The 11,256-nt window shown below is 42.0% G+C and overlaps 2 protein-coding genes across 2 annotated transcripts in view; one reads left to right on the top strand and one right to left on the bottom strand.

Annotated features, from left to right (window-relative positions):
- Positions 1 to 284: 284 nt before the first annotated feature.
- On the bottom strand, positions 285 to 2,167 carry LOC146973277 (uncharacterized). Its single transcript, XM_085798992.1, has 2 exons — positions 1,880 to 2,167; positions 285 to 1,214 (listed from the first exon to the last, which is right to left on the bottom strand). Exons 1-2 carry the CDS (start codon positions 2,058 to 2,060, stop codon positions 316 to 318), a joined length of 1,080 nt encoding a protein of 359 aa, XP_085655118.1. The 5' UTR covers positions 2,061 to 2,167; the 3' UTR covers positions 285 to 315.
- Positions 2,168 to 6,734: 4,567 nt separating this feature from the next.
- The window catches only part of adss2 (adenylosuccinate synthase 2), a 30,957-nt gene continuing 26,435 nt past the window's right edge, over positions 6,735 to 11,256 (top strand). The window contains exon 1 of the mRNA XM_085799609.1: positions 6,735 to 7,054. Within this exon, the coding sequence (XP_085655735.1) occupies positions 6,839 to 7,054 (216 nt within the window). The 5' untranslated portion in view covers positions 6,735 to 6,838. The remainder of the gene's footprint in view (positions 7,055 to 11,256) is intronic.

Here is an 11,256-nt window from a genome sequence, read left to right as displayed (position 1 = left end):
TGACAGTTAGTCCATAGGATTTTTAATGATTCAGCTTTGGTTTTCCTTTTATGTATATTTCAACCATTTTCAGAGGTGAAAATGGTTTTAGAATGGTTTAGTGAAAGGTTTAAGACTTTACCCCAACACATTTTTACGTTTTTAAAGTATCTCTCTCAGTATACGGACTTTAAGAACAACATGACTAAGGCAGGTGTCTGGAAAATTGTAGTCTTGGCAATTGGCTTCTCCTACTCTTGAGCATGCTCATAGTGATCACTTAACAAATTTAAGAGATTAGGGTCAAACTCTTTTAAATATGAACAAAGAAACAAATCAGTATTTCTGAGTGTGAGTCCCCAGGTGGTATTTGAGGTGTGTGCTCTGTAGAAATCCTTTCCCGCAGACTTCGCAGCGGTGCGGTCTCTCCCCCGTGTGGCTCCTCATGTGCTTCCTCAAATGTCCACTGTGGGTGAAACTTTTACAACAGTAGGAGCAGCAGAAAGGTTTCTCCCCTGTGTGAATCCTCATGTGTATCTTTAGATCACCTTTGCGCCTGCACTCTTTCCCACAAACGTGACAGCGGTGCAGTTTCACCCCGCTGTGACTGGCCATGTGTTCGGACAGAGCCGCGGCGCTGCTGCATTGTTCACCGCACATGTGGCAAGCCCTGGGGCCCGTGTGTGATTTAAGGTGCACGTTGAGACTTTCAATGGACTCTGAGGTCTTTCCACAAACGCCACAGATGAGACCTGTGTCCTTTGAATGCATGCAACTCAACTGAGATAGCTCAGTGGGCTTCTGATCCGTCCGTGTTTGGTTTAACGTAAAACTTGCAGCAGGTCTTTCATTTTCTCTTCCGTATTGCATCTTCTCATTTTGGATCTGAGGTTGTGAAGATGGAGGCGAAGCAAAATGTTGCATTTTGCAGTTAAAGTCCTCCGTTTTAGCCTCATCAAACTGCTCCTCGTGTTCACTGTTTTCAGCCTGAGGTTGCAAAGACAGTTCGGAGACCTCCCGCTTGTGTTTCTCCCAGACAGATGATTGAAGTAGGTTCACGTAATTAGGATCCTTAAACTCTTGAACTGGCTCTACTTCTTGTTGCTGACTAGGCCACAGCTCCTGATCTTCCTCTTTAATAGGTCGAAGCTCCTGGTGTCTATGATCGGGGCTGAGGTTCGGCTCCTCCTGCTCGCAGTGGTGCTGCTCAGGAGGCGTGGACGGCTGTGAGAGGTCTGGAAAAAAGAAAGAAAAAGAAAGAGATAGGCTAATGCATCTTGTGTCTTTTATTGTATGTTGTCGTGGAAATTTTTTAATGGTTCGTTGTTGGTGAATAATGAAATAGAGACTTCGGTTTTTATTTCCTTGCAAGGAAAGGTCAGTACTCACTCGAGCGGTGAAGGTAAGGAGACCTAAACATTTTTACCTTAAATCCTCTCAGAGAGCAATTCATTTCACGTACAGTAAGAATGACAATAGTTACCACAATAAACAGTACTATTTCAATAATATAACATAACAGGGCTCCAGACAGCTCCTGAATGGAGGCATTTTGCACATAAAATATGAGACAGTGAAAGTAAATCTACTCGCATGTGCAAGTAAATTTGCAGGATTTTTTTTATATATATACACACTGGTGAAATGTGTAAGGGAGGACTATCTGCAGTCATTACAGGTATCGGGCCAATTTGTATGAAGATCATGAATAAAAGATGTGATTTGCAACTCAGTTTACAGTGTGCACCACGAAATATTCTGCTTGCGCTCCCAAAATTTTAAGTTAGAAGCCCCAGTGCTCCTCGTAAAAAAAGTTAGTCTGGAGCCCTGTTTAATAACATAACATAATATAATGTAATGTAATATAATATAATAGTGATAATAATGATGATAAACAGACCGTGTTTGTGGTTTGACTCAAACTCCAGCAGCAGACCTCTGAGACGTTCAATTTCCTGCTTGGAGCTGGAAGCTTCTTCTTCATATTGCTCTATCGTGTTCTCAAAAACCTGAAATATTTCCACCGCAGCAGCTGTCAGTCGGTCCGTCACGAAAGCCCTGAGAAGCAGTGGGGTAGACATGTTTAAAAGCCGCTGTTAAAAGGACGTGAACGACCCAGACAGCAGGTTTTTATCAAGGTACCACACGTCTCTGTGTTGTTAGCTAACGAGCTCAAGCTACGGAAGTAGCCGTGACGTCAGTGCGTACGTACATCACGTCACGTCACGTCACGTCACGTCAGAGAAGCGCTGCTGCCCCCTGCGGGAGAACAGCGGCAATGGACCACAGCTCATTGATAAAAAAAACAGTAGGCTACCTGATCAAAACCACAGATTTAAGGCATTTCAGTCTATTTATGCCACTATCTCACACTGAGTTATAAAAAGAGTTTATAGAATATGAATATTTATTGTAGATTGTTCTGTCAAGGAGCTGAAATAATAGTAATTTGGCAGAAAATAAACTAAAACTTTACTGTTTTAATATTTCTTCATTCATTTTTACATTTATATTTATATTTGTAATATAAATATATATAGCTCAAATAAGCTGTACCTCAACCAACTAACATGACTGTGCATTGATGATATAATAACAGCATATTCACCAGTATTTTTCTACTTTGAGTACATCAAGATTGAACTACTTCCTCCACTACTGTTACGTGGCCCACTGTGTATTTTTAGGCGAGCAGCCAAAATGAGGAGAAATCTGGGGCCAAGAATGAATCCCAGTTGTCAGACGACAACAAATAACACAAGTGCACAACCAAACAATAGAAAAAGTGGCGCAGACCGTCAACAGGGATGACACACAACCTGAGCAAACAGTAAAGGGATTCCCGGATGGAGAGAGTAAATAAAAGAGAGATGCAAAACAAACGTTTATTTCCCCACATACTCCTGTTTCCTCTGATGATTCAGTGAAAACCAGAAGAGCTCTGAAGGTTCAGAGCACCATTGGCCTTACAAGTTCATGTTCACCCAGGCTCTCACTTGACACCAGTGTTGCATGATTATCATATGACTTCAACCTTGACTCTAGTCTGTGCACACAAACGAGTCGTTAAGAATAATTTGTCTGACCAAACAGCGAAGCCCATATGAGTGACATCAGTGTGTTGATGAAAGGTGCTTTTTGAGATTTAGCCTGAGTCGTGACCTGTGCCGCTGCTCCCTGCGCTGTCTCCTGTCCACCCACTTGACCATCTGTCCCTCGCTGAGCTCAAAGGAGATGAAAGGGCAGTCGTGATGTGAGCTGTGCCTGGCACTGAGCATCTCCATCTGCAGGAAGTACATCAAGGCACAAGTAAGGATGAAAAGTCTGAAAAAAAAAGGTGGACTGAGTATTTACTGTGATGAACAACATATTGGATTTCTGCCCTCAGTAAATCAGTGTGGAACTTTTGTTAAAGAAGGAGAGAACCTGTATTAAACTGCGTCAAGTTTAGGTGCTGAATATTTTGACATAACACCCCCCAATTGTAAACAATATGGAACTTGCATGCATTATTGATTACCACAAGAGGGAGCCAAATAATTCAAAATACAACACTAAATTGAATTCAGAGCTTTGGTGAGTGTGTTTAAATCAAATGCCTCCAGCCCACGGGGCTACTATTCAGTAATTTGGTTCAGTAATATAGATAAATAATATTATTATTATTAAATAAATATTAATAAAAAATGTTTTGTGGTTTATGTTGTGAGTGTTTGAAAATGTTTATTCTGAAGCTTCAAATACTTCAATAAATATTTTCTACTGGATTACATGTATCATACAGAAACTTCCAAATCATAACATAACATGTAAATCTTTGGTCAGTTTATAAAATAAAACTTTTTAAAAGTAATATGCTCAAAGTAGCTATAGCTTCTCAAATTTGCAACATTTCTTTGTGTGTTTTGGACTGTTCATGGTGACAAAATTGAGAGTAGATGTTCACAATCCTTTGGTCAATGTGGTCATAAATATACACATTTTATATGCTTAGAGGTTTCCAATATGTTAACTGTAGAAAAAATAGACTAATAAACTTAATCATACTTTTTGCCCATGGCCCATTATAGCTGACATTTATTTATTTGTTTATTATTGGGGATCCCCATTAGCCTATGCACCGTCTCTTGCATATAGGCGAAGTCAGTTATAAGCTTTATTGATCCCGCATAGAAAAAATATTTAACCACCAGGAGAACAACAAAAACTACTGGAAATGTAGTTGTGTATTCATGAAAAAGCTGATTAATCGATTGTGTAGAAACCTGTGACCTTTGTGGCCCCTGAATGTGACACTCCTCATTGGCTGTAACGCGCCTCCAGGTGGTGGGAGTGTCCCCAAAGATCGTAGAAGCGGCCGAGATGACTCACCTCCTCTCTGATTCCAGCGACCTATTTACAGAAAAACATATTTTACATAAGTGCTGCATTTATACTTTTGCACGGGACTCAATTTGACTGTACTGAGAGCTGCAGCTGCTTAGGTCTCTCAGTCTTTTTTTTTTTTCTTTTAGTACAGGAATTTCCGATACTTGTACGCATGCGCATGATGTGTGTTACTTCCTGGCGTCTAACGTTGCCTTGGAGTGGGCTCTTTAACCCTCGTGAAGTTAGTTTACGGTTCGACAACTAAAGGGAACTTCAGGGAAATAAAAACTACAAAACAGAGCAACAGTAAAGGCTTCAGAAATCTTAACTGTGCTTTAAACAGTGCTTAGATCCTCTGTGTTATCTGACAAGACTTTGTGTAGTGTTTTTTTTAAATTTATTTTTTATCTGGTGCAGGCTTGACAAGAACAAGGGTTTCTTTCCACAAACAAAATAAAGATTTCACACATCTGAAACTGTCTCATAAACTCCTCCATAGTCAAAAAGTCCCATAGGATCTCAAAAGAACATCTCAATTAAAATCAAATTAATTCATTTGTTAACCAGTATAATAGGACAAGATCAGAAAGAACATTAATCCAATATATAATCCTACAGGACATGTCCCCTAATCCCATAGGACAAAATCCAATTCATAACCCTATAGGATAAAGTCCAATCCATGTATCCTATAGGCTATTCCAATAGGACAAAATCTTATAGGTAATACAGTACTATTTCATATAGACATAAGATCCAGGGATAGGTGGGACTGTCAGAACAAAACTATCATATATAATTAACCATATAAAAATGCATTCAGTCTTATAAATGTATCCTATTGTTTTAAATCCTATAAAAAAATATGAACCCTCTAACCCTCTACTGTTGCTCCAGCATGGACTAAACCATTTTTATTATAATAAAGTATTTCATGAATATTGCATGTTTTGTGGCTTTGTTTTGATGCTGATGCAGCATTGGTATGAGTATTAGTCAGGGGTATATGCAGAATAATTTAGTCATAGAAAGATTAGGATTCTGGGAGCAGAGCCGGCCCAAGGCAGCAAGAGCAATTAACTGTTTTAAAGCTATAGTGCGTAACTTCTGTCTATCCCACGAGAAATTCTGCATAATTACAAAAACCCTTTGTTGCACTTCAAATTGTTGTTGTACAATTGCTGGTGCAGTTTATTTAAAACCAAAATAAAATAGCAGATGATGTCAACAGCAAATGCATTGACTGTGTTGGTTTATTTTATTACTCTTAGTACACCTAGATGATATTTCAGTATCCCACTTAGTACACAACCCTCAACCCCAGGCCACACTTTTAGCTGAATTTGGTACCATTTCAGATTAAAAATATATATAGATGGGTAAAAACATGCCAGGCTAGGATGATGATTTCTAATGACAGATTATAAAAATAAAATTATTTTTTAGCTTAATTTCAGGCAGTTGCTTTCTCTTTCTTCCTGCCACATCGCCATTTTTAACGTTTTTGTGGAGTGCTATGAGCGTTAAGAGCGAATTAGGAGGTCAGGAAGTACGACCATCTGTGCCACTCCTCCTCAAAGCACTACAAAGTGAATTGCAGCTCAATACTATAAACCTGCCTTTACACGTAGCAGGTCTTGGCTGAAAAACAGCATTGTAAGATCAGCGCCTCCGCCCCGGTGTCCCAGCTCTAGTCTCTGCGCACAGCGACACAAAACACGCCCCGTAACCCATAATCTCTTGTTAATGACATATTAGAAATACACGTAGTAACATCGTATAGGCATAGTAACATAGTATATGATAGGCCTGTACCGATTGATTTCTCACCAGCGTCCTTGTAAACAAATGCACATGGCCGAGAGGGGGGTTAGCAAAACAGTTGTTTAAATAATCAATAATTAGGGGCAGTGTTTAGCTCACTTGGTAGAGCTGCCCCATGTTGAGGCTACAATCCTCACTGCGGATGGCCCCGGTTTGAATCCTGCATTGGGCATCCCTTTTCTGCATGTCATTCCCCCCTCTCTGCCTCGATCCCTATTTTTCCTGTCCCTCTCTACTGTGCTGTCAATTAAAGGCAACAAAAAGCCCCCAAAATATAGGCTACTTAAAAAAAATAATTAGTATTATTGGCAGTAATAGAGCCCCACCCCCCCCCCTTTTTTTTTTTTTTTGCTTATGGGCCCTGGCCCCCATGGAGGCTTGGGCCGGCCCTGGCTGGGGGTTGTTGTGGGCCCCTAGAGTTTGCATCACCTTTCTCCCCCATGCACCGGCCCTGCCTCCCCCTCCCACGAGGATGAGAGGCGGAGAACCGGCCCCTCCGCTCCGTGCTGTCATTGAGGTTTCCCTTCACTATTCAACCAACCAACCAACCACACACTGACTTCAGTCCTCGGCTGTCGTTGGTGCAGCAGCAGCAGCAGCAGCGCAGCACCAGGGCGCACAACAAGTGTAGTCAGTCGGACTCAGCCCACCAGGCAGCAGCTGAGCCATGTCGGAGAGCGGGAGCCAGGAAGCCGCCGCCGCCGCCGCCGCCGCCGGGGCCCCGAACGGCAGCGACGACGACAGCCCGTCGAACCGGGGGGGGCCTCGACCGGACGTCGGCAACAAAGTGACCGTGGTGCTCGGTGCCCAGTGGGGCGACGAGGGCAAGGGGAAAGTTGTGGACCTGCTGGCTCAGGACGCGGACATGGTGTGCAGATGTCAGGTCGGTTGGTTCAGTTGGTTGATTGGTTGGTTAGCGCTCGCTCGTGCTCACGTTCAGCGTTCGATTGCCGGTTTAAGCTAGTTACCCGGGAAACGGGGAAACGTTCTGTCTGTCTAACCGCCGCGTCCCCGTGCCGTGCCCACCCCCCCTCTTGCTTGCCCACTGCCCAACCCCCGCCCGCGGCGCCGCGCGTGAGTTAAACGTTAGACCGTTTTTAAAAAGCTAATGACAGACTGGAGTTCTAGTTGCTAAGGACTGTTAACGGTCGGTGTGATGTTCACGTTCCCTCTTGTTTTTGCTAATGTCACCTTGAGTTCCTGCTAGCTGCTGCTGCTGCTGCTGCTGCTGCTGCTGCTGCTGCTTATAGCCCCCCTCAACGTTACATTACAAGCTGAAGCCGTGAACTGTCTCCTCTCCTGTCGTGTGCACATGACATGACTGACAAGGTGACTGAAACACCTTTTTTTCCCCCTCTAACTTTATCAAGTGACCAGGTGCATGCATCATCACTTTGTCCTACTCTCCACTCAACTGTTGTCAGCAAATTGTTTTTTTTATTTTTTATGATAAGTTTTATTATGATGATCTGCTTTATTTTAATTTAGACCATATAAAACAATAAAAAACCCACTAACAACACTGACAGCACCATAAACCATTAAAACACCATAGACTTTGGCTTCAGTGTCTCCAAAAGCATGAGAAATACTTTAAAGCTAAATTGGTTCATTACTTTTGCCTATCAGTGCATGTTGTTTTGAGATCCGCGGGGCAGAGACGTGAACTGCTGAGCAAACACGATGGAGGTGAATGATCAGGTCCCTTGTCCCTCATCAAACTCATCAAAATACACAATCCAACAACTCCAAAACGCTCTTGTGGAGAAGATGTGACCTACACATTTGCCAGGCTATGAAATAATCAGAGTAAACAGAGTTGTTGTTTTCGAGGCAAATGCATAGCCAGAACTACATTCCAGACACAGCTGCATGTTTAGTGCAGCTCAAGAAAGTAGTTCCAAGTATTTGCTTCATGTGTCGTAATGTTACATAACTAGGCCTATACATGAGTATTTCATAGCCTGGCGAATGTGCAGGTCACAACTTGTCTGTGAGAGTGTTTTGGCGTTGTTGGATTCTGTATTTGATGAGTTTTGAGGGACAGAGGACCAGTAGCCTACCGTTCACCTGTGTTTGCTGAGCAGCTCGCGTGTCTGCCCCGCGGATCTCAAAACAACATGCACTGATAATTAAAGGTAATGAACCTATTCCTATGACTATAGGGATTATGGTAATAGGCAAATTTTCCAAAATGTTCAACTATCCCTTTAATTATTTTGGTAACAACGTGGCTGTGTGTTTATATTGAGTGGGCTAAAATGCAGTTAAATTAGTGGATCGATTAGCAGTAGTAGTAGTTAGGGTTTCGCAGTTTCCATTACGTTACCAAGAGCTAAAAAGGTCCTGTGCTGCAGGAAGCTTTTCCACAACCTGTTTCCTAACCCAAAAGTTGCTACTGTAAGGCTTGTTATAAAGTATTAGTAACTCATGTATTAACAGTAATATATAATACTATTCATCAGTGGAGTCCAACACCACATTGGTTTTAATCTCACTCCAAAATGTAAACACATTTGGACTGATATTGCCCAATTTGAGTTTATTCATGTCACCCACTTCCGTTTAGTTCAGCCAGTTATTGACCTGTATGTTTGCAGAGGTGGTTTTACATAATGTATTGTTTCCTGTGCTTGACTGTAGCCATATATGTACACCATACATACAAAGAGACCTACTTTGGGGGGCTCATACATGTGCCGCCTTATCATATCAAACAGGCACTGACGGGGTGAGATGTCAAACAAGAAAACTGCGTACGTGATAATAACAATGTCAGGGTGGACAAATAGTCACTGCTTCTTGCTGAAGCCAATCCAACACGGGGGAGTGAGGGGTGTGTACAGTCAAATGACATAGATTACATGCAGTGTGTATGAAGAGGTGTCATGTCATGTGACCCCTTCACTAGCTCTGTATCAGGCCTTGGTCAGCATGTTGAATTTGCAAACACTCATGCAAAAAATGGGGCGGATAGGGGACCCTTAAACACCACACGCTGGTCTCTCTAGTCTGGTTTCCATTACAGGTTTTCACAAAATAAAAGCAATATTTCTAATAATTTCGAAAAAGTACAATTGCTATTTACAGGTGTTTCCATTGAAAGGTGTTCTGCGAATGAATGCCATCTTGATTGACGTGTAAATGCGACACTTTTGCGATACACTTACAGTTACTATACACATATACAAAATGTTTTGGTGATATTTGAGAGGTTTTTTCAGTACGTAGGTGTTTCCATTACCTGTTTTTATTGCGATATTTAGGTTCAGCGCATTTCTAGGGGTAATGGAAACACAACCTCTGACTGCTCTGTACCCTGCTGCTGCATGCTGGGAAGATTCCTCTTCCCCCCATTCTGCCAAACAGTAATACATGAGACAGTGAGTAAAAGCAGTAGAGGGGGTGGACGGCCTAAAATGTTTAGAAAGGTTGTGCTGCTACGATGGCCTGCAGCCACATAACTAAACCACATCTTACTCCAAGAAACAAGCTGAAGTCCAGCCAGTTTTTGTCGAGCATTGGTCATATTTGGTCTCTGATGTAAAACTGTTTACAGTGTGTTTAGTCATCCTGTCTTCCAATAATGGTAACTACACATTTTGGCAGTTGTTAGTGTCTGCACAACAAAATATTTATGAAGAACTAAGATGAGGTCAGTTTGGCTTTGTGTTTCTACAGTAATGTTGAGGAGTACTTCCTATTTTTGTTGCCTCTCAGTAGTTTTCTATTGACGCTGCCGTCTGTAGAGTCAGTGAATGTGTCGTGGTGACGGTCTCTCTCTCAACAACACATGATGTGCTGCAATGTTAGCACTTTCTTCACCACAAATTAGGATGTCGATACTTAAATGTTGCTGCATTCACACACACACTACAGTTTCAGTTGTCAGTACTACAGGAGAGCATTGGTTTCTATTTATCTGAGCATGGCATGAAAATAGTTGTTCATTTACACATCCAGCAGTTACAGAGAAGCATTATCGTTCATCTGGAGTCATGTTTCTGGTCACCTGATGAATGTGGCGCTGATATTTTCTCTCCTTTGTGGCTCTATTTTGGTCTCTACCAAGTCCTGAGGGGAAGTGTCTGGCTGCTAAATGCTCCAGTATGTACGTACATCAGCTGGTCGCTGACTGCGTCTGCCTTTTTAGCTGAATATAGCTTCCTACTGCGGCTAACACTGATGATAAGAGCGCAGTAAGAGTGAACCAAAAGGTAAAGGCAGTTAAATAAGCTGAGAGTAGATCCAGTCACTATATAGGAGTGGGGCGCTTCACACTATCATTTAATACATTGTAATTTTAAATACTAGTGGTTTGAAGTTTGAATCCTGCTTGAGAAATTGACTGCCACAGTTGACTTTTCACGCTGTGTTATTTTAACAGTGTTAAGTTTGAGGTGTGTGACAGATCGGATTCATTTGTTTAAATTTGCTTATATTTGTCTTTTTTTCAGTCACATCATTTACAAACCTTTTCATGTGCATGCCTTGGACAGAGCGGTTGAAGACTAACGTCCGTCAGCTTAAAGAGGAACTGTGCAGGCTTTTCCACTGTTTTGCTAACCCTCCTCTCGGCCATGTGCATTTTGTTTACAACAAAGCCGGTGAGAAATCAATCAATAGAGCGGTACATAACGTTATATATCATATACAATGTTACAATGTGTATATTTGTGTAGTCTTATCTGTCATAAACAAGAGATTACGGGTTACGACGTGCGTTTGTGTCGCGGTGCTGCACGGGACACCGAGTCGGAGGCTCTGATTTTACAAGGTTGGTTTTCAGCCAAGAGGCGCTATGAGGAAGCCAGAGAGCCTCCATTCTTCCTGTAACAACTAATGAGTCATTTATTAGACCATCGTAATTATTCCAAAGCTTGTTAATTAAGGTGAAAATGTAGCGTAGTTAGGCTAAAAATCCTGCATAGTTCCTCTTTAAGACGACTGTCCGTCCGTCTCTAGCCTCTTTAATAACAACAACACTTCCAGTCTCTCTAATGTGTGGCCTGCACGTCTTCTCTCTGTGGACCATTAGTTCTCTCTGTTGATAACAAGTTGACATAACAGAGATTTCCCTGAGCC

This window comes from Trachurus japonicus, chromosome 15 (assembly GCF_045865225.1).
Source record: "Trachurus japonicus isolate A0001 chromosome 15, Traja_1.0".
NCBI lineage: Eukaryota > Metazoa > Chordata > Actinopteri > Carangiformes > Carangidae > Trachurus > Trachurus japonicus.
Note: the sequence above shows the minus strand (reverse complement) of the source record. Positions and strands in the feature narration are given on the sequence as shown.

Bases quoted from the DNA above. Each gene is read 5' to 3' on its own strand.
- LOC146973277 (XM_085798992.1), bottom strand. From the start codon at position 2,060: ATGTCTACCCCACTGCTTCTCAGGGCTTTCGTGACGGACCGACTGACA. The intron at 1,215-1,879 runs GTCTGTTTATCA...TCTTTTTTCCAG, and splicing joins TGAGTCAAACCACAAACACG to ACCTCTCACAGCCGTCCACG.